Consider the following 23,466-nt stretch of genomic DNA (forward strand, 5'->3'; position numbering starts at 1 on the left):
CGGGGCCTTCCCGCTGCTCCTGCCCCGGCCCCGCCCGACAGCCCCCAGGGCAGAATCTACTCCCCAGGGATCAGCCTGATCAGCATGATCAGGGCCATGAAGGAGGTCCTACAACCAGACCCTGGATCTGACAATGTCACCGGCCACTGTGATCGCTTGGACTGACTGAGCACAATTGTCAAACTTAAAGAGACCCAGGCATTCTGGAGCAGGATAGGGCTCTGCAGGCTTCCATGGCCCACCCAGCCCAAGATTCTTCTGTCTCCCAGTTGGGGAGTGATGATGCAGTTTTAGGCTAGACCTCCCCTAGGAACACACAGAGATTCTGCGAATCCCGAAGAACGAGGTATGGGTCATCCCAGCTCTGGACCCTAGCCTGACTTTCTGAATCCCACTCCCCGAAAGGTTCAGGCTCTCCTTCACAGAGAGGGAAGGCATGATCCTTCTAGAATTATTCTTAAGGGAAATGTTCACTTGGCACATATATCATGAGCCCCTGGGGTTCTGGCAAAGGGCTCCCGTAGCCGGATTCTTCCAAGATGAGGAACCGAGGAAGAAGTGGAAGCAGGGTCTGGGTTTTGTAATTGAAGAACTTCCCCTTCCTCCTGTGCCCTATGAGTTATAGTCAACAGCCCCATGCCACAAAGCCATCTCCTCTTTTCTAAGAAAAATCTGCTAGGATTTTAGCTCAGGATCTCTCCAGATAGTGGCTGTCAGGTTCCCAGCGGCCAGCCACGACACCACCGTTCCTCTGCTTGGAGGCAGTCACAAATCAAAATGGCTGCTTTGCTGCCTGCCTTTCCAGATCATCAAGAATTCCAGCAGGACTTAGAAAGAAGCCTGCTGGATACCAGAGCAGAACAAGGTCTCATAGGCAAACTCGGGGCTCCCCCTGAACAACACAGGAGTTTGGGTCCCTGTCCCTATAAAGTGGTCATTGAGGCAAAGTGTGGATACTGAGATCAGTCTGTTGATATCTTTCATTTTGGGGAGTCATGATAACTTTCCTCCTCCTCCAGGTGACAGGCAGGATGGTATAAATGAGGCCCACTCAAGACCCAGCCAGAATCACTCCAGTCTGAACCCCCTAAGGCAGTTCTCCCCAATGGTGACCGTGTATTGACCTCCGAGCCCTGAGATCCACTCTGATGGAGGGAGGAGGAAATGCCATCTCCCACATTGGTTCCACGTGGGTTCTCTCTTGCCTCCATGACAGAAGGAGACCCCAGATTCACAGGAGTGGGAAAGTCAGTCTTGGTGATTCGATGATGTCATTCAGGTAAGGTCTACTGAATTGGGAAGGGATTGTTGCCCTGGAAGAAAACAACAGAGGTTAGAGATATAATTCAACAGGAGAGTATGTACTTAGCATGCTCAAGGACCCAAATTCAATTCCTGGCACAAATAATGAGTAAAATAAATGAATAAATTAAAAAATTAAGACTTATTTTTATTTTATGTGCATTGGTGTTTTGCCATGGCTGCTGGGTTCCCCAGAACTGGAGTTACAGAGAGTTGTGAGCTGCCGTGTGGGTGCTGGGAACTGAACCCAGGTCTTCTGGAAGAGCAGTCAGTGCTCTTAACCACTCAGCCATCTCTCCAGCTCAAGACTTACTTTTAATAATGTGTGTGTGTCTATGTGTTCTATGTGCATCTGAGTGCAGGTGCCCTTGGAGGTCAGAAGAACATGCCTAGCACCATGGAGGTGCAGTTACAGGCAGTTATGAGCTAACAGATGTGGGTACTGAGACCCCAACGCTGGTCATCTGGAAGAGCAGTCTGTGCCCTCAACCTCTGAACTAATTAATTAATTAATTAGTTAATTAAGAGAAAAGAAGGAAGCAAGCAAGCAAGCTGAAAACACTGTCTGTGAGTGACAGAGGTTGCCATCATCCCCCGGAAGCCAGCCAGGGTCTTGATGGTGCAAAGTCCACCCCCACATTCCAAGGCATTGCAATCAGCTTGGAGTTATCGGGCAGGCAGGCCTAGGCTGAACTCCCGTGCTTACAGGCCTCACAATGCTGTAGGCACACACCCTCAACTTATCAGCTCTTCTGGCCACGTGATGTCAGCAGCCCTGGGGTGCCGTGAGCATGCCCTGGCATTGTCACAGTACCCCACTGCACTTAGAAGCTGCCATGGGACTCCACAGTCTTGCAGGGCCCCAAGCTTGAGAGGGTTCACTTTTCCCTGGCCCCAGAAAATTGAACAGCGGGTATGTTGACCGTGGTGTCATTTGCCTGGCCTGCAGGAAGTCACAGAGGCTAACGGGCACCCAGGGTCTTGCCCTCTAAGCCTTGTCACAGGTTTTCTCACTAAATGCTGCTAAAAGGGGTGCGGGTAGGAGCTGCAAGATTACAGGCTAGTGAGGTGTCGCACCCCAGATAGTTGAGTTGAAGCTCCTCAGAGCTTCCCTAAGACAGAACTCAGGAGGTGATGAAAAGAGAGGGAAGTTAGAGAAGGGGGTGGGGAGCTCAAGATTTTCAAGCCAAGAAGGAAATGGGGCCGTGACTCACTCCCTGTATGTTATTTCAGCCCCTTGTGATGGGTCAGACTTGGCACAGTGGAGCTGCCGAGGGCTCTTCACCTCGAAGTCTGGTGCCAATTGGGTGGTAGGTAACCGCCCTGCACCTGCAGTCAGACCCTACCGGCCGCCCTGCTCTGCCATTTTCTAAGTCCATGCTAGGAGAACCCTTCCCACAGTTCTTTGTTGTTTTTGGTGCATGTGTCTGTGACCTGTTGCAGGGACAGCCACCGATCAATCAAAACTCCGTTGACTGCTGCTGCTCCTGAAGGGCCTTAGTGTTCTCTGAAGGGTACATGCATAAAGGGACATGACTGCTCGGACCTGGGAGGTGTGGGGCATGTGATCTGCCTCTGCCTTGGTCCCATGCACACTGGAGGCTGAGTTCATCCCTGTGGCAGTCTCTCTATCAAAGCACTGGCCCGGCAGCACGGAGCCACAGCCCGAAAGGTGTGTCCCCTTTTGACATCACTTCAGGTGTCAAGGAGGTCATTTTGGGGGTAGTGACTCACCTTCTGATCGGGCAGGGCCTGCACCTTCCTGCCTTGGAGGCCCTACTTACCCACGTGTTGCTTCTAGCAGCTGTTTTATGAGCAGCCGTGTGTCTCTGCCACCCAGGCTTGGGGCACAGTCAAGCAGGTGTTCATGAACTGGGCATGTCTCCGGAAACTACTATACAGTTCTTTGCCTGAGTGACTGGCTGTGTGCCCTGGGTTCTTCTCAGAGGGAACTGAATCATTCTAGTTCCAGGTGTTGCTGGAGCAGGTAACTTAGTCCTTCAATTCTTCTTCCTTTCCCGAATGGGAAGGGGTAGATACATGTGGGAGGATGGCACTTCCAGTGAGGTCAGGACTTAGCATGAGGCTTGAGGGTGCAGATCTGAATCTGAGGGGTTTTTTTGTTGTTGTTTTTTTAAATATTCCATAAAGTCTCCTGGCAAACACATGATCCAAGGCCACAGACACAAAAGACTATTCATTTCTAAAAATAAGGTTGATTTTCCCCTCGTCCTAATAAAGAACAACATGCATATTTTTGAGTTAGGCCAGGGTCAACCCACCTTCCTAACCCACTGGGAGGGTGGACTAGAGTTCGTGCATGGTGGAGTGGCCTCAAGATCTTTTCTCTCCTTCTTCCTTTGTGCGGTATTGTCTGGCTCCCACCCTGGCGAGCTGCAGACATTTCCTATTATTGCACATTCCTGAGTGGGGCCACATCCTGGAGACAGTGTTTGTTTTGATGGCTGCTGACAGTGTTCCAGAAGCAGACTGGTTTTGCAGGGCACCATGGCTTCCTCACCAGCCACAGGCCTCCTCTTTATTCTCTCGGTCAATGGCCAGAAGCCTGTGCTAACTCACAGATCCAGGCCGAGAAGGCCTTCTGATCCGGTGGTTCAGCTTTGTCATGGACCCTGCCACTGTCCCCAAGACCATCTTGCTTCATATCCTGACCTGCTGTCGGCACGTGCTTGCCATGAAAGCAGCTTCCTGGAGTCATGTTCATGAAGTTGGCTTCAAGGCCGTTATTCCGGAACATGCTGCCTGCAGCCGGGCACCTAATATATGAATAGCTGATACAGGAATCCACCCTTGAGATCTTTCAAAGGGGCACTTTTGTGGGATAGAATTCACTTGCCCTCTAAAGGTGGGACACCAGAACCTATTGGGTGACTCTCTCTTTTTTTTTTTTTTTTCCGAGACAGGGTTTCTCTGTGTAGCTTTGCGCCTTTCCGGAAACTCGCTTTGGAGACCAGGCTGGCCTTGAACTGCGCCTCCCACCACCTGGGCTGAAAGCAGAACCTGGCACATGGTAAGAGTCACCTTAGCCGGGCAGTGGTGGTGTACATCTTTAATCCCAGCACTCGGGAGGCAGAGGCAGGTGGATCTCTGAGTTCAAGGCCAGCCTGGTCTACAGAGCGAGATCCAGGAAAGGCGCAAAGCTACACAGAGAAACCCTGTCTCGAAAAACCAAAAAAGAAAAAAGAAAAGGTAGGCTGGGTGGTGGTGGTGCACACCTTTAATCCCAGCACTAGGGAGGCAAAGACAGGCAGATCTCTGTGGGTTCAAGGCCAGCCTGGTCTACTGAGTGAGTTCCAAGACAGCCAGGGCTATTTTACAGAGAAGCCCTGTCTCAATAAACCAAAACAAACAAACAAATGAAAGTAAGGTAGATGGCACCTGACCTCTACACACATCATCTATCCGTGCATACACACTCATACCATACACACACACACACACACACACACACACACACACACACACACACACACGGAGGGGAGCTGAAAGACTGGGGTCTTCTGCAATCATTTTCTTATCCTATGATTTGAGATTCAGTGATGAGGCCATAGCCACCAGCTCTTCTGGAGGGAGACTGATGAAAAGGGAACAGTGTGTGTGTCCAGGCCTTGGTGCATGTAAACAGCTGGCAGCTGGCAGCAAGCAGAAGATGCTTGGGGGAGGAGATCTCAGAAGAGTTATCAGAGCACCAGGCTACAGGGAAGGCCCCTGCCACCTTGCACTGCCACCTGAGTGCCTAAAGCCACTTCCACCAGGCTTGTCCATCACTCCTCTGGCTTTTCTGTCCCTCTCCACATCTCCCCACTCAGAGGACTTCTTATACCTGTCTCACAACAGCAACGCAAGGGTCGGCTTACCTCATGTGATGGCTAATCTTGATTGTCTACTTGATATACCTGGGCAGAGTGAACCTCAGTTAAGGAATTGTTCTGTGGCCATGTCTATGGACCCTTTTCTTGGCTACTAATATAGAAATGTCCATGAGCCCAGAAGCAAGCCAGAAAAATGTTTCTTCATGGTTTCAACTTCAAGCTTCTGCCTTGAGTTCCTTCCTTGGGTTCCCTCCATGATGGACAATAATCTATAAAAGGAAATAAACTCCTTTCTTCTCAAAGTGTCTTTGGTCATGTCATGGTGTTTATTCCAGCAAGAGATACCAAACTAAGAGATCCCGGTTGTCTCTAGTTTCAGGAGAATGGTTGAAGGGACCTGGTAACCTGAGGAAGGACACAGTCTGCTGAGGGCTAATTTGAATGCCATGTACGGGAGGGCTGTTGGCAATGGATGAAGGCATTACTTGGAGAGGTATGGAGAAAGGGCAGGATGCAGCTGTTCATCAGAAGGCAGGGAGCGTGCTGAGAGAACTCAAGGCCCCCAGGATGTCTGACTGGAAGCCCTCTCTCCAGCCAGTCTTCCCATGCCTTGGACTGAACCCTTGGCTGCATGAGTCTGAAGACCTGCCAAGCTGTTCTGAAGTTGGGGTGAGTCAGTTTCTTCCCCCAGCCACCACTTCTGGGCTGCAGCAGAGAGAGGAAGCCCACGCTCCTGTCAGCCCCCAAGTCCTTGGAGGGCAGGACCTTTTCTAAGGTCCCTCTGATAATATTTGCTAAGTAAATAGATTTTTTTCTGAGACTCATACACCAGCTCATGCAGACAAACCCCGGGGCTTGAAGAACTCTATATTTTTTGTTTGGTTTTGGCTCCCAGGTGCTAACAGCTATGAGCTTATCTCTGTTCCCACCACAGATCATTGCTTATCAGTGGCTGCACACCTTGAGAGATGGAAAATGCAATTGAGAAGGCTTGGGATCCATTGCCTTCAGAATCACAGCAGGGCATGGAAAGTAGTGTGTGTGTGTGTGTGTGTGTGTGTGTGTGTGTGTGTGTGTGTGTGTCCTCACATGTCTGACTGTTAATGAGAGAAACCTTGGCTCATGAAGCTGGTGTCAATGTACTGAAGAGGTGACCAGGTTTCTTCATGGGCTGGGGCTGCAAGCCAGATGAGGAGGAGCACCACATATGTTTCAGTCTCAGGGGAGAAAGATGGAAGGCTCCTTTGTAGAGCTGGGAAGCCATCCACATCTTCCAGCCCCTCTCTGCTTGAAGTGACTTAGTCCTCCTCGAACTTTCTTTTCGAGTTAGAGACACACATGGAAGCAGGGTGCAGAAGAGTGGAACTCGGTTCATCAGAGGGGCTGCCCACACCCACTGAGTCACTCATAACGGCCTCTCGCATGCCCTTTTCCTGCTAAGACATTAGGAAAAATTTCTGCTCCTCAATCACAATTGAACACTATAACTCAACAATCTTCTCTTGAGTTCTTCAAGGAACTTCAATGCATCCGAAGTGAAGGACCAGGGGTGAATAATCAATGAGCGCTCTGAGCACTGTTTGCTCTGCATTAAGTTTCCTTTGCCAAGTGGGAGTCAGGGCGTTCCATGTGACCCCCGGGGGCAGCTCCTGGGAGGGAAGTCTGAAAGTGGCTGATTGGGGGCTTCTGTATGACACTGGTGTTTTCTTATCTTCTTGGTTCCATTCCCATAATAGACCCCAGAGTCATCCAGGAAAAGGCTTGTTACAACCATTTTCTTGTGGCCTGCTGATTGTGACAGCCTGAAGGGGAAGGTGCTGCCCGGGAATGGTGACCGCCCCTGTTTAAGAATCTCCGTGTCTCCGCTTGGCTCTCCCTTGCATGTTAAAAAGAGCCCCTGCTTCTGCCCTCTGTGCCCCCGGAGCAGCACCAGGTGAAGCTGTGCACTAGAATTCAGTCATCGCTAACCTGCCCTTGCCATATCCCTTCCCAGGGGCCAGAGAATGATTTGCCATTCATTACAGAGGGCCACCCTTCATCTCTTGCCACAGATCAGGGCTATGGGGTCACGTTCAGCCTGGCAAGAGATCAGACCTGAGGGTGACGCTGTCCTCTCTGGGGACACTGCTCGCCTGCATCTTGAACAGGGCAGTTCTGTTGGTCTGAGGTGTGGCCATATAATCACCCCTTGACTGGCATGTAGCAAATTGGCAATGAAAAGCTCTCTTCCCCAAACAGGTATCTTCATGAACAAGGAGCTGAGATAAGACGCTCGCTCTTCAGAAGTTGTGTGTGTGTGTGTGTGTGTGTGTGTGTGTGTGTTCCTATCCCTGGCAGTGTGACTCAGAGATTTGGACCCTGACCATCAGGGATGGCCAGGAGGCTGCATCCACAGGTGGTCTCCATTCAGAAAGCTGTACCCCATTGTCCATGAACACTTACCTCTGAGGTGTCAGGGTCCATCTCACTGCACTGAGGTGTTGGGGTTCATCTCACTGCACTAACTTCTCCAAAGAGATTTGTGACTTTGAGACTGTTAATCCCAGCTTTGCAGATCAAGAAATTCTCAGCCAGGAAGGAGATGGGCCCCTCTCAGGGGCAGCCCTGGGGACCTGCCAGCCCTCTCCTGCCCAGCATCTACCCCCACCCCAGCCTCCCTACAGCTCAGCATCCAAAGTTGAGCACTGGGCCGAGACTGAGTAAACACTGCTGATGATACAGGAATCAAAGCAAACAAGGCCTCTCTTTTTGCCAACTGCCCCATTAACAGAAAAGCCTTTTAAGGGCCCATCTGGAAGGCAGTCTTTCCCCTCCCTAAGCAAACTGAGATGACCAAGAGGAATGTGCTCAAGAGAGGGCCGCTCTGGGGGGACCCAAGCACACTGGGGCCTGGTCATACAGTGAAGAATGAAGACAGGGAAATCAAAAGCGTTGTTGGAGTCAGTCCTGAGGTCTACACAGCAAGCAGCATGCGGCCACACGGGTCCCTTTCAAGACTCCTGTGCAGAGGCCAGGGCCACCATGGACATGGCTTCCCACAACAGCTCACTGAGGCTGGCTGTTCCCCGCCCAGCTGTGCCTGTCAGCCAAGGTTCTTGGAACACTTTCTACTTTCAACTTAGACCACCTCTCAGGGGGCGGAGGAAAGCGTCCTTGAGCACTGTGTCCCTACACACCATTACAAGGACACACTCCTGAATGAACACATTATGGGCTTTTATGGAAACCTGCCTTTCTGAGCCGGGTTGTTCAAACTCACCCAGCTGTTGGTGATCACTTGACAAACACTGCCGACCGAGGCCCTGCTGTGCATCGGGTACTTCAGGGTCTCAAAGCTGATATGAGACCGGCAACCCCTGGCTGATCAGGAGATAAGGCATGCATCGGAGTAATTAGCAAACAACTGCCCATGAGCATTGCACACTTCTGCGCTCTGATCCTAAGGATGTGAGGGGCTTCGAGGGCAAGGCAGTTTCCTCTGAGCCATCAGGGTCCCAAAGGCAAGGGGGCCAATGACAGTGAAGTCAGAGGGAGGTTAGAGGGCGTGCTGGCTTCTGAGTTGACCTTCCCAGTGCACTTTTTAAATTAATTATATTGTATAGATTGATTTGTGTTGGAGGACACGTGCCACGGTGCATGTGGACATCAGAGGACAATTTGTGGGAGCTGGCTCTGTCCTTCTAGCACCTGAGGCCTTGGGGATTGAGTTCAATTTTCAATCTTGATGGGTAGTGCCTTCACCTGCTCGTCTATCTCCCTGGTTCTTATCCCTTTTGAGACAGGACCTCACTATGGGGCCTAGGCTGCTCGGCCTCTAGCTTGTGGTAATCCTCCTGGTTCAGCTTCCCCGGTTGATGGGATGACAGGTGTGTGTGTGTGTGCCAACATGCCAAACTTCTATGTATTTTTCTTCATTTCCCCCCTTTTACGTGTATATGGATGGGGGTACATGTGTGTATATGCTTGTGTTCCTGTGTGTGGGTGCACATGTGTGTACATGCTTGTGGAGGCCTGATTTTAATATCAGGAATATTTTCTCCATTGTTGTTCTATCTTATTCTTTGAGGCATGGTCTCTCGGTCTAACCCAGAGCTTACCAGTAGAGCTGGTCCTCTTCTCCAGCTTGCTCTGGAATCCCTAGCTCTTCCTTTCAAAGCTGGAATTACAATTGGGTTTCCACACCCACCTAACACTTTCCATGAGTTCTGAGGATGTGACCTGTGGTCCTCTCGAGTACACAAGCTCTTTAACTGCTGAGCCATCTCCCATCCCCCATAGCTGTCAATGCATGAAAGATGCTGAGAAACACACAGAAGTGTTCACCTCCCAAGTCTGCACATTCTCCTTATCTGGGGGGCAGATGGTTGGGGCCGGAACATCTGGAAAGCATGTGGTCATTCCGACCATGAAGTAGCCTCCAAAGCTGCGGGAGTGGGGCCTGCACTGACTTTGCAGAGAGGCCTCTCTTCAGTAGCATCTTGACGGATCTGCTCATTGTCCCCTACACATTGTCACTTCTGTGGTCAGCTTCGTACCTGTGACCCAGCGGACGGTCACCTTAGCCAGAGTCAAGACACAGAATGTTCCATCCAATATTCACAGTCCATGTTTGAGTTTTGTTGGCAACTCCAAGTTCTCCCATGACAGCAGCTCCGTCTCTGGCTGTGGAATCCCACTGGGCTTGGGGTCCGAGAGTGGGTACCTTGGTCAGAATGAAGAATGTGCACTTGACCTGGCCCTCTGGAGACAAGATCTTTCACACAGTTTCTCTTTAGTTTAGAGGCCAGGCCTTTCCACGGGCTGATTCAAATCCTGTGGAGGAAGAGGCTCTTCTCCTGTCTCTCCCTTCTTAGTCTCCTCTCGGGGCATCGGGGGCTCCACTGAGACTAAAGAAAGTTCCTTGGAGACAGCCCCTGCACGGGCCCTGGGAAATAGAGTGTCAGGGTTTGTCTCCTTCAATGTCACTGGCCTAATGTACTTCCAGCCTTAAATCCAGCCTTTGGCTCCCTTGGGTCCGCATCTTATGAGATGGCCTCTCTGGCCTGTCACATCATCAGGTTTCTGAGGCTCAGTCTCTGAAAAAGGGGGCTAGAGGAGATTTTGAGAACAGGTATCACAGGCCAGCCTTGAATTCACTATGTAGCCAAGAATGATCTTGAACTTCTGATCCTCCTGCCTCCACTTCCATGTACTAGGATTATAGAGATGCACCATAACCCCTGGTTTATGCAGGGCTAGGGATCCAACCCAGAGCTTTATGCACACTAGGCAAACACTCTAACAAACTGAACCATAGCCCCAGCTCTGAATTTTCTCTCTTAATGGTGATATTTTTCTGTTTAAAAGATTTACTTTATTTTTAACTATGTATATATGTGTATGTGTCTGGGGAGAAGGGGTATGTGCATATCCCCAAGGCCACCTCAGTGCTGAGGATGTTTCCCAAATTGTTCTGTAGGTAACATGGCTGAAAATAGGATAAGTCACGGATAGGCAAAATGGTGACTTGGGTAGGGAAAGTCCTTTTGGGGTGGGTCCTGGTTGCCCCTTCAGCCATAACCCATGGATTTATGTCAGTGACAGCACCATAGCCCAAGGCTGTTGAGACCAGGTCTATGAGAGGGGCCTCAGTCCGACTCATATCTAGGAAATGACTGGGCGGAGTTCAGGACAGACAAGCACCCCTCTTACCATGACTGTGGAAAACAGGGAAGGCCTGGGGTGGGGCCTTCATCCAGACACACCCTTAGGCCTATTGGGAGAGCAGCTGGGTGGGCTGGTCCCACCAGGGCCATGAAAGAAGCTGCACCCAGCTCACACTGACAATCCAGACTCTCCCAGACTCTGAGACCTAACTAACCCTTGGGTTCAAGGCTAGGATGCGGGAAATCGTGCACATTCAGATTGGCCAGTGTGGCAACCAAATCGGATCCAAGGTAAGTGAGACCAGAGCAGTTTGCCACAGGTTGCTGCCAAACCAACAGACGCCCAGGTTCCCAGGAGGAGGAGGGCCTGCAGGTTTGCAAATACTTGCTAAATAGACAGCTTATTAAACAAGGTCTTTTAGCAAAACCATTAGAGTTAGAGTGTTAATTAATGTTAATTTTGCCTTTAATTATATGTGTAAATGGGTACGGGAGCCATTTTGCTTTTAGCATTTTAGAAATGAGCTTTCCACATCTAAAACCAGTAATTTTTTTCAAGAGTTTTCTGAAGCTTTTTGGGAATTTTTCTTAATTTAAATTGTGTATATTATAATTTGTGGTGTGGGGGGGGGGTATGTGTGTGTGTGTGTGTGTGGTGTGTTTGTGTATGTATGCTGTATATGTGGTGTGTGTGTGTGTGTGTGTGTGCAGGCATGATGTCTCAGCATGCATGTGGATGTCAGAGGACAGTCTTCCAGTCTCTCCTCTCCTTCCACTGTGGCCACAAGATAGAACTCAGGTCATTAGGTTTGACAACAAGCTCCTTTACCTGGGGAGCCATCTACAAAGCAGTACTTACAAATATTCTTTTGGGGGGCTGGTGAGATGGCTCAGCAGTTGAGAGCACTGGCTACTCTCTCAGAGGACCTGGGTTCAATTCCCAGCACCCACATGGCAGCTCATAACTGTCTGTAACTCCAGTTCCAGGGGTCCTGACACCTTCATATAGATATCCACGCAAGCCAGACACTAATAAACATAAAATAAGTATAAATAAATCACTAAAAGATGCTTAAAGCCGGGCGGTGGTGGCGCACGCCTTTAATCCCAGCACTCGGGAGGCAGAGCCAGGTGGATCTCTGTGAGTTCGAGGCCAGCCTGGGCTACCAAGTGAGCTCCAGGAAAGGCGCAAAGCTACACAGAGAAACCCTGTCTCGAAAAAAACCAAAAAAAAAAAAAAAGATGCTTAAAATGTTTTTTTTGAATTGTGTATTTGGGAGAGTGGGTGCATGCTACTGTGCACTAGTGATGATCAGAGCACAACCTGATGGAGCCGGTTCTCTCCTTCCCATCAAGGGGTTGACCTCGGGTCACTAAGCTTGGTGGCAAGGGTCACGTTGCTGAGCCATCTTGCCAGCCTTACTTGAAGGTTTTTTGTTTTTTGGGTTCTTTTGTTAATACCCGAGCACTCTAGAGCCTTCCGCCTCCCAAACGTTCTTTTTCAAATTTATTCTTTGGCAATTTTAAAATTTAATCAATCAATTAATTAATTTGGTTTTTTGAGTTTCTCTGTGTAGTCCTGGCTGTCCTGGAACTAGCTCTGTAGACCAGGCTGGCCTTGAACTTTTAGTATGCAATAGAAAATTACAGAGATAATTACTTATCTCAAGCACAGAGATAAGTGATTAAAACATTCTGCTCTGTAGATGAGTTTTCCTCTCAACTCTCTGTTCCTCCTGTTGCAGTTCTGATAGAGGCTCTTGACTCCTTCCCCAGGGATGCCAGAAAGGCAGGCTCTGGAGGTCAGGATTGGCACTCCTAATTTTAAGATCAACAACGGATCTGTAGCACCTATGAGAGAGTGCCCTGTGTTACTGTGGAATTATTGTCATGTGTATGAATTATGGGTTTAAAAACACCACCATGAGCCGGGCGGTGGTGGCGCACGCCTTTAATCCCAGCACTCAGGAGGCAGAGCCAGGCGGATCTCTGTGAGTTCGAGGCCAGCCTGGGCTACCAAGTGAGTCCCAGGAAAGGCGCAAAGCTACACAGAGAAACCCTGTCTCGATAAAACAAACAAAAACAAACAAACAAACAAAAAAACAAAAAAAACCAAACAAACAAACAAAAAAAAAACACCACCATGAAAGACCTTTGTTCCTTCATAGCAGTATTGCTAACCATAGCCAAAAGGTGGGACCAGGGGCCAGCAAGATGGCTCTGTGGGTAAAGATGCTTGCTGCCAAGCCTGACGACCTGAGTTCAATCCTCAAGACCCATGTGGTAAGAAGAGAAAAGTGATTCCTACAAGCTACACTCTGACCTTCACTTGTGTTCTATGACACAAGTGTGCATCCTACCCACAACACAAACAAATAAATAAATGTAAAAAACACATTGTAAAGGTGGAGAAACCCTGAATATAATAGATGAACGCAGTGCATTTTATTTGGCCTGGCGGTGGTGGCGCATGCCTTTAATCCCAGCACTCGGGAGGCAGAGGCAGGTGGATCTCTGTGAGTTCAAGGCCAGCCTGGACTACAGAGTGAGTTCCAGGAAAGACGCAAAACTGCACAGAGAAACTGTCTCGAAAACAAAACAAACAAACAAACCCGGTGCATTTTATTCATTATCCTATTATTTTATTATAATGAAACATTATGCAGCTTTAAAAAGAAATTCAAAAGCTTTTGGTGTGGTAAGATGCATGTTGTGAAATTTTTCCTTCTTTGTCATTTTTGTATGCAAATTAGGTAGTATTGAGTATGCTGTGTAACCCACCTTCAAAATATCTTTCAACTTATAAAATGGAAACTCTGCCCTGTTGAAACTTGGCTTCATTCTTCTCTCACTCCCTTCCCTGACAGCTGCCATTCCACTTCAGGTCTTTGTGCATGTCTACTCTTCTAGATGGACACCTGGAGTAGATCCATGTGACAGCAGGCTTGGGGTCCCCTTCATTTTGAGCTGAGCAATACCCTACCATGAGTATGGACCACGTAGTGTTTAACCAAGGGATGGGCTTCTACTGTAAGGAACACAACTGTGAAAAAGTGAAGAAGGTCCTTTCAGTTTTTCTAATTCTCTTTATCTACCTTTGCATTTTCATTTAGATCTATATTGTATCCCTAGCATCCTCCTCCACCCCACCCCCCATTTACCCCTTTTCTTCCCCAGGCCAGTTTTACATCTACTTTTACTTTATGTATACATGCATGATTTTATATGACTATATGAACTCCAGGACACACACATGAGAGAAAACATGTAAGATTTGTCTTTGGAGACCAGCTTAGTCTTCTTAATACAATGGTCTTCAGTTTCGACCATTTTCCAGAAAATGACAAAACTTTGTTCTTTGCAGTTGAAAAAAAATCCCATTTTCCAGAAAATGACAAAACTTTGTTCTTTGCAGTTGAAAAAAAATCCCACTGTGTATAATTACATTTCCTTTATCTAACACTTTACTCAGGGAATGGCAGGTGGATTTTATTTCTTAGCTGCTGTGAACAATGCCACAGTCTACAAGGATGCACAAGTATCTCTGTGCTGTGTTGACTTGGAGGCCTTCGGGTGAAGGAACACCCAGGAAAGTTAAAGCTGGGTTGCCTTTAGCTGAAGGTCTTTGAGCTCTGGGCCAGACATTATCATACCTGTCAAACATCAGTCACCTCACGTGTCACAGGGATCAGACCTTCATAACCACCAGAGAAGTGCAGTGGGGAGGGTCAGGGAGACTGCTCTGACCTTAGAAGATAAGATGGAGAGAGGTCTTGGGGAGGAAGTGCGGGGAAGGACAGGGGATCATCAGCTCCAGCTGCCTTGGGATTGTGCCATCTGGTGGCTGGAGTCCCGGCCATGACTTCTTGTGGGGCCCCTAGAAAGAGCATTAAGAAACGTTCTAGGCTGAAGAGCCAGCTTAACTGGTAAAGTTTTTGCTGTGGAAACAAGAAGATGGAGTTTAGATCCCAAACACCCATGTGGAGAACCACATGGGTAATCCCAGGCTCTGGGGTGGTAGAGGCAGGCAGCTCCTTGGAGCTTGTGGGCCTGACCAAAATCAATGAGCTCTGATCAGTGAACAGCCCCGTCTTCAAGAGTAAGGTGAAGGGTGAGCGAACCACCAGACCTCGGCCTCTGGTCTCCACACACATACACGCAAGTGTATGTACACCAGCAGGCACATGTGCACACCATCGTGAACACATGTACACAATGCCAAGACACATTTCGTCTGCGCCGTCTCAGAACTTCTTCGTACTTACTCTTCCAGTCTGCACAGCCCATTGTAGCCCTGCGCTGCTTTAGTAAGAGTGTGGCTGGAGCAGAGGTGCCGCTTACAGAGTAGGCTTGGGAAAATACCCTGGGAGATTTTGACTCAAGGGAAGGTATTTTTATTGCACTTTAATATGAGAGTTTTCCAGAATGGTCTAATGAAATCATCCCAGTAGCTTCCTCTGTGTTAATAAATGCTGTGGGCCAGCAAGATGGTCCAGCAGGTAAAAGTGCTTGCCACCAAGCCTGATGGCCTGAGTTACATCCCCGGGGCCCACATGATAGAGAAAACTGACTGCCACTGATTGCTTTTGCACACATTAACAAACATGCATACAGACATGAATGAATGAATAAATAAAAGGAATAAAATGATTTTCTCATCAGGGTATGATGGCGCACTTAGGAGACAGAGGCAGGCAGATCTCTATGAGTTTGAGGCCAGTCTAGTCTACATAGTAATCTCAAATGCTGTATGCATGATTGGGAGCATAGAATATCCCAAATAGTTCCAAGACATCAGCTATGCATAATTCTGAATTGTGAGTATGTCTGATGGTCAAAACACACATTATGTCAGGTTGTGCAGGAGGGCCCTGGGTATGGACTTCTGAAGTGAAGTTCATGGGGGAAAAAAAAATCCCCAAAGTGAAAGGAGATACTATTGTGAAATCAAATAAAAATTTAGCTTATTTTCTTTTTCCTGGGATCAGCACTTCTCCAGCTCAGGCCAAAGCAAGGTGAAATTTGAGCTCCCTCATCTGAAGTGAGATTCTAAAAGGACCCGCTGTAACGCACCAGGGTTAATAGCAAAATCCAATTTAATGTTTTCTGTGTTTGACGTTTCGCTTCAGGAGCTCAGATGGGTCTAAAGCACAGTCTTCATAGTCAGATGAAGAGGAAGAAGAAGAAGGAAGTGTTGGGCAGGGCCAGGCAGCCTCCAGGGCAGCAACATCCTCACAGGAGTCATCCCACTCTTTCTAGTACATTTTTCTTATTACATCTATTTATTTATTCATTTATTTGTTTGTGTGTGTGTGCATGCAAGAGAGAGTACACATGCCGTGTGTGCATGTGGTGGTCAGAGGACAATTTATGGTAGTTAGTTCTCATTTTCCAGCAGGTGGGGTCCCAGGGATTGAACTCAGGTCATCAGGCTTGGTGGCAAGCCCCTTTCCTGGCTGAGCTGCTGGGTCACCCCAGTGGCTCTTCCTTCCCCAGGTCTCTGAACTGATTTCTCTCCTTCTGCCCACAGTTCTGGGAGGTGATCGGAGAAGAACATGGGATTGACTGTGCTGGGAGCGACCGCGGGGCTTCTGCTCTGCAACTGGAGAGGATCAGCGTGTACTACAACGAAGCCTACGGTAGGCAGGCTGCCGGGTTAGCAGAGGCCTACCATCCGGCGAGCATGGGCAGAGAAAACGACCCAAGTGTGAAAGAGTGCCGTCTCAACATGGAACTGGCAGAAAGGCAGGGCTGCAGAGTCTAGATAGCAGGTGCCCCACTCCAGTGCAAGGGGCACAAGGGAATGCCATCGCCGATGCTAGCCAGCTGTTCCCGGCGGGAAGGGAGAGAATCCATGCTCTTGGTGAGATAATGAACCAAACACACAGTAATGAGAGAAGTGGAGTTTTTAAAAGGTATTTTAACACATTTGTGTCATAGTAGTCTGGGTCAGGTATGATCAGGTATAGATATTAAAATGTCTACCTACCAAAGGCCTCCTTCTAGAACACTTATGTTTTTTTGGATCAGTATCCCAAGGATCCATTTTGAGGAAGCATCACATTTTATTAATTAATTAATTACTTAATTAATTAATTAATTTATGGTTATTCCCAAGACAGGGTTTCTTTGTGTAACAGTCCTGGCTGTCCTGGATCTCGCTGGCCTCGAACTCACAGAGATCTGCCTGCCTCTGCCTCCTTCGTGCTGGAATTAAAGGCCTGTGCCACCACCGCCCTGCTTTTTTTTTGAATGCAGAATGCTGTTTATTGAAGGAGGTTGAAGGAGGGAGGAGGTCTTTTTTTGTTTGTTTGTTTTGTTTTGTTTTTTGAGACAGGCTTTCTCTGTGTAGCTTTGTGCCTTTCCTGGAACTCACTATGTAGCACAGGCTGGCCTCGAACTCACAGAAATCTGCCTGCCTCTGCCTCCTGAGTGCTGGGATTAAAGGTGTGCACCACCACTGCCTGGCTGGGAGGAGGTCTTAAATACAGGTTTACAGCACAATGGGATAATCCCAGAGGGCAGAAGTTCGCTACCGATGTTTTACAATCTTGCATCTAAGCTGTTAATGCCCAATATGCAGGATACACAGACAAGGAACTTCCCTTAAGCATTCTGGAGGGTGGAACCCAGCAGGGAATTAGCATAGGACATCAAGGTCAAGGTCAGCAAGCAAGGCAACAGTTACCCAAAACGGGGGCCAGGACCCTACAGGTCCCTTCTTTTACTAAAAAATGAGCTTCTGACTTAGGTTGCGTGGCACGTTGGCAGGTCACCTTACCCGTGATGGAGACACCTGCCCAGGCCACACAAGCACTCTATCTTAGGTTGGTAAGTGCCCTCCAGGTATTACCTGTCTCTGAATACTCATTATCTTACAGGCTCAATCATGTGTGAGCTGCAGAGTTAACTGTTGCCAAAGATCTCAAAGTGGCACTGGGCTTGCAATCTGTGTGTTTGACACAGAAAAGACCAACAGAAGTCCTAACCCACCCATAGCCAGTAAGTAGGCTAAAGGCAACTGAGCCATTCCCTTCCTTAATGAGCCTTACTGCAAATTGGAGTCCTTGTAAGATAGTATCCCAAAAGCAAATGGAACTTGAGTTTATAAGTTTATAATTTTCAAAGCCAATCAAGATGTATATAACTATTGAATTAAATTTATCATGCCCAATAGAATGAAAGATTAACTAACTGTGGTAGCTACTTTTGCTGCCAGGGTCTCCATTGTGCTAGCTGTAGTAACCAATTATGAAATGGCAATTCCAGAAACAGTAGCAGCGGTGGCTGCCGCTGCTATAACAGCAACAATGGCAGCAGCGATGTCAAATTCTCTTCTGGAGTGTGTGAGCACCATCTGTGTCTGGACCACTGGCATGGACACAACTCCAGGAACACGAACAACCAAGGCCCATTTTTCTTGATCCCAGCATGACTTAAGCTGGCAGCTCTGCAAAACAACAACTAAGAACCATAAAGAAAAAAACAGGCAGCTTACAAGGAGCAGAACTAATGGTCTCATAATGGCTACACTCAGCCTCACAAATTTTAAGGTATCTTCAAAGGGGACTAAATGAATTTCAGGAGGCCAATAAATGTTGCACAGAGCCACTCCTGAAAAGTAGGTACTACACCAGCTTGAAGAGGGTTGCAAAATGTGAAAAGGCTTAGCTGGCATGCTGCTGTTAACAAATGGAGGTCAGTGACCTTCAGGGTTATCCTTAATCTCCAAGGTGTCTGGGTGACACATTCTCAAACATACTTGAAAAAGCAGTTACCATACATTACCTTCTGGAGAATCCAACCGAGTGGCTACAGTTCCTAGGCTTACGTTAATGCTTGCCAAAGCTGGCCATATTGGGCTCTCAATCCCCATTGGCATTAGAAGGGGAGAGTTTTTCACGAAGGCCCAATAGGTCTCTGCCATGTTGGGCTTCAGCAGCAGCCACAGGGTGCACACAGTGCTCAGGAACCCAAAGAGGAACCTCATTGTCCCGAGGAAAGACATAAACAGAACCCCGGGCCCACACCAACACCAGATCGAGTCCCCTCTAAGTGCCAGTAGAAAGTTCCTTCCATTGCTCCAGAGGGTGATTTGCAACAGGAGCCCTCCAGTGCTTATCTGCAGTGGATACTCCAGCAGAATCCACTGATAAAAAATTTAAAATATATGAAACAAGGGAAAGAATAGAATGTGGAGAGGAATGACAAGCATCACATTTTAGAAAAGCAATAATATGCAGCCAGTGGTGGCTCACGCCTTTAATCCCAGCACTCAGGAGGCAGAGGCAGGTGGATCTCTGTGAGTTCGAGGCCAGCCTGGTCTACAGAGTGAGTTCCAGGACAGCCAGGAATGTTTCACAGAGAAACCCTGTTTTGAAAAACCAAACAACCAACCAAACAACCCCCTCCCCTGCAACCCCCACAACCATATGCTGAGTTCTTCCTATTAATCTGCACAGGTAAAAAGTATGTGCCCCGAGCTGTCCTTGTGGACCTGGAACCCGGGACGATGGACAGCATCCGATCCAGCAGATTAGGAGCTCTCTTTCAGCCTGACAGTTTTGTTCATGGTAGGTTTTTTTCCAGAATCTTCCAGCAGGAAGAGCTGAGGATGCTTTCTGGTGGTGCTCTGCTCACCTCACCTTTCCCCCTCCCATCCTTCTCCTGGTCATAGGTAACTCAGGAGCTGGTAACAACTGGGCTAAGGGCCACTACACAGAGGGAGCAGAGCTGATTGAGAGTGTCATGGATGTGGTGAGGAGGGAGAGCGAGAGCTGTGACTGCCTGCAGGGTTTCCAGATTGTGCACTCTCTGGGTGGGGGCACTGGCTCAGGCATGGGCACCTTGCTCATGAACAAGATCAGAGAGGAATACCCAGATCGGATCCTGAATTCCTTTAGCGTCATGCCATCCCCCAAGGTGTCGGACACGGTGGTAGAGCCCTACAATGCTGTGCTGTCCATTCACCAGCTGATTGAGAACACAGATGCCTGTTTCTGCATCGACAATGAAGCACTCTATGACATTTGCTTCCGTACCCTGAGGCTGACGACACCCACCTATGGGGATCTCAACCACCTGGTGTCCTTGACCATGAGTGGCATCACTACCTCCCTACGCTTTCCTGGCCAGCTCAATGCAGACCTGCGCAAGCTGGCAGTGAATATGGTGCCCTTTCCTCGCCTTCATTTCTTCATGCCTGGCTTCGCTCCACTCACGGCCCAGGGTAGCCAGCAGTACCGAGCCCTCTCAGTGGCTGAGCTCACCCAACAGATGTTTGATGCCCGCAACATCATGGCTGCCTGTGACCCTCGCCGCGGCCGCTACCTGACTGTGGCCTGCATCTTCCGGGGTAAGATGTCCACTAAGGAAGTGGACCAACAGCTGCTGTCTGTGCAGACAAGGAACAGCAACTGCTTCGTGGAATGGATTCCCAACAATGTCAAGGTGGCCGTGTGTGACATCCCACCCCGGGGGCTGAACATGGCAGCTACCTTCCTAGGTAACAATACAGCCATCCAAGAGCTCTTCACCAGGGTCTCCGAGCACTTCTCAGCCATGTTCAGAAGGAGAGCCTTTGTGCACTGGTACACCAGCGAAGGGATGGACGTAAGTGAATTTGGGGAAGCTGAGGGTGACATCCACGACCTTGTGTCAGAGTACCAACAATTTCAAGATGTCAAAGCAGAGCTGGAGGGAGATGAAGAGGACAGGGAAGAGGAGGCAGAAACGGAGACAGAAGATAAAGAACATTAGCCAGGAGAGAAGCTGTAGGGCAGCCATTTTTCAGAAATCCAAAGATTGGTGGCTGTCCTGAAATCCTTGGTACAACCAAGGGGTAGGATTACAGGTGTATGAGTTGGTAATGGTTGGGAGTGGCAGGGCCTTTACCCACAGTTACTAGCCAGGGCTCGACAGCCATTGTAGGATTTTTCTTCTTCTTTTTAAATAGCAAGTGAATCTACTATAGTGAGCCCCATTTATTTTTCACTAACTGTAGGTAGACATCCAGATGAAGTGTGGAGTTTGCCAGGAGCCCTTTGCAGCTGATGGCCCCTCTTCACCCCTTAGCAGCATTGCTGGGTACCAATAACTAGAGCAGCTACGATGCCTCACTGAGTCCCTCTTTCACAAAGCCAGCAAAGCCGGGTGTCTGAAGAGCGTGTGGGAGGTTCAGGGTCAAGGGAAGTGTGAGTCCGCCTCCATGATTGCACTGTGTAGACCTTATGTACTAGTCGACAGGCTGACTGGGAAAAGACAAAGGGAAGCAAGAAAAGCCATGTCTCTCCTCTCGGCTCCCACCGTCCAAAAGACCAGCAAAAGCAAAGCATTCCAGTCCTTGGACCTTTGTTTCCCAGGAACTGGCTTCCAACGTATTTCTGTGTTTTAAGGTTCTTATTAGAACTAGATGCCAGGAATTCACTAATGATTGTCCCTGGTTTTCCTCTTAAAGGCTGTTTGTAGATGCCCTTTTCATTTTCCCTCAGCAATCACCCCTGAAGCTCCCGCACAGTCTCTCCATTTTCTGGGAAAGGGCAGGAGGCACACTCAGCAACCATTTGAATGCAGGAATGTAGCCGCAATGCCGCAGTGTCCTCCTTGGTGACAGAGGACATAGTCTCATTAGGGAACTTTTATAGTTCAGATTAATTTGCAGAAGTTGCCATAGACGCTTGCAGGATGACACAGCTTTAACCATTGCACGGCTGTAATCTCACATCACAACAGGACTGAGCACACAGGAGCCAAATCACCCACTCGTAACCTCTTGATTATAGTGTGCCTAGGTCTGAGGTGCATGGGGTCTTAATGGTCTGCTGGAATCATCAAGGAGCTCCTTGACCTCTCCAAAGGGAGTTATTTGCACTGAGTTCTAGTGTCTTAGTTTGTCCCCATGATGCTAGTGATGGAACCCAGGGCCTTGGGGTATGCTAGACAAGTGCTCTGTCACCAGCTCTGTACTCTCTTGGGCCCATTTGTAATCAATACTAAAGTGGCAGGTGGATGGCACTCTCCTCATATGTGTCCTGTGAGGAAATAATTACAATCCATATTTAGAGAAATCAAACCCCATTGTTGTTATGACTGACCAGGCTCCTGTTTATATAATCAAAAAAGCACAAAGTATTTTCAATACTTTCCACTTTGGTATGGATGGAGAAGCACTAGCCGCAGTGAGGTATGTACCTTTCCACTCTTTAGATGCTAACAAGGTTAGTTTACAGCCCATGACTCTGCAGGAGTCAGCTGCATGCTTACCTGGATACCTTCATTCTAAACCTCAAAAGGCAGTCACACAGGTGCAAGAAAGACTTACATTCTTCCGAAATTGTTTTTTAAATTTATGACTGTGAAGACTTGTTCATTAATAATCAGTGAAGTGCAAATAAATTCCATTTTAAACAACTAAGTCATTTTATCTCCGATTCAGCAAACTCCTTTTCTTGGAGTCTGACCTCTCAGACTGATATCAGGTCTTATCCCTAACTGTTCTAATGGCAAAGTAGATTAAACCACCAACTGACTACAAAGCCCAGGGACACTTGGTCCCTTCAGTGGTATGGTTGCCATAGTGACATCAGTGTAGCTGAAATCGACAGGAGCCCTAAGATTTCAAAGCTCCCTGGATCCCTTTGCTCTGTCTCTGACACCACTGGGTAGTAACAGGCCATTGTCTGGCTGGGGAGAGATACCTCATCGCTTGGCAAGTCGTCCTGTCATCCTGAGGTGCTGAACCTGAGTTATTTCATCCCAGTGTTGACTCAGTTTTTAATCTTATTAGATCAGAACGAGTTTCAGAATCTTGATGGAAAGTCAATTCTTTTATTTGGTTATTTTAATCCTTATCCTCAAGTCTCATCTCTAGTCACCCCAGTGGCTCCCCTAATAAACGATTTCCCAAACCAGAAATCCCTTAGCCCTTTGCTTATTAGTTAGCCTAGTTATCCATGGCCGTGAATCAGCTGTTGCCATCTCTGGTAATGGGAGATGCTTCTTGGGACCTTAATCTTGGAGAAGGAGGTATGGTTGTAACTTCCTAACTACAGGACTTCAGCCCCAGGCAGATCCCAGGGCAAACCTTTCAGGGCCACTACTGCCTCATTCTGTTAATGTAATGTCCCTTCTTGAGCAACCTGTGCTGAGAAGCCAATAAAACGCGCTGGTGAGGTGTATGGAGGACAGGAAGCAGTCCTCGGAGCTGAGAGCATCTGTCTTCAACCGCATGTGAGCTGAAGCTCGGATTCCAGTCCTTTCTCTGCTCTTGAGAAGTTACGACGTGTAGTCAACTCTGCAGTGACTCTACTCAGCCAAGCGTATCCACAGAAAACAAAACACTTTGTTCCTGAACACTTAACTAACGAATGAATGGCCATTCAAACATGATCCGACTGCCCTACCCACTAGACTGGCCATTAGGAATCACAGGTTTTAACTGCAGTTCAGCCATCAACACAGGACAAAAGGTATTGACCGGCTCTGCCTCATTCCCGGTGAGAAATGCACCCAGAAAATAACTAATAAAAGGAGAAAAGCATTTTGTCTAGATAAATTCTAATGTTAATGGCTCTGCTCTACAGGTTTGTGTGAAGTGAGATGAGTTACACAATTTGTCCCTCTAATGTGTGTTCTAATTGTTTTTCCTGGGTTACGGGCTAATCGGAACCACCTACAGCCACTGCTTT

At 48.3% G+C, this 23,466-nt stretch overlaps 1 protein-coding gene across 4 annotated transcripts; it reads left to right on the forward strand.

Moving 5' to 3' along the window:
- The first annotated feature begins 10,874 nt into the window (after positions 1-10,874).
- Positions 10,875-23,327, forward strand: Tubb1 (tubulin beta 1 class VI). Of its 4 annotated transcripts, none has more exons than XM_028855783.2 (4): positions 10,875-11,071; positions 16,311-16,419; positions 19,243-19,353; positions 19,458-23,327. In XM_028855783.2, exons 1-4 carry the CDS (start codon positions 11,015-11,017, stop codon positions 20,537-20,539), a joined length of 1,359 nt encoding a protein of 452 aa, XP_028711616.1. In that variant the 5' UTR covers positions 10,875-11,014; the 3' UTR covers positions 20,540-23,327. The 4 variants fall into 4 exon arrangements, with proteins under 4 accessions (XP_028711616.1, XP_037061340.1, XP_037061338.1 ...); XM_037205445.1 differs by lacking the exon at positions 10,875-11,071 and adding an exon at positions 15,955-16,038; XM_037205443.1 differs by lacking the exons at positions 10,875-11,071; positions 16,311-16,419 and adding an exon at positions 16,426-16,695.
- Positions 23,328-23,466: the final 139 nt, after the last annotated feature.

Source organism: Peromyscus leucopus, chromosome 4 (genome assembly GCF_004664715.2).
Source record: "Peromyscus leucopus breed LL Stock chromosome 4, UCI_PerLeu_2.1, whole genome shotgun sequence".
NCBI lineage: Eukaryota > Metazoa > Chordata > Mammalia > Rodentia > Cricetidae > Peromyscus > Peromyscus leucopus.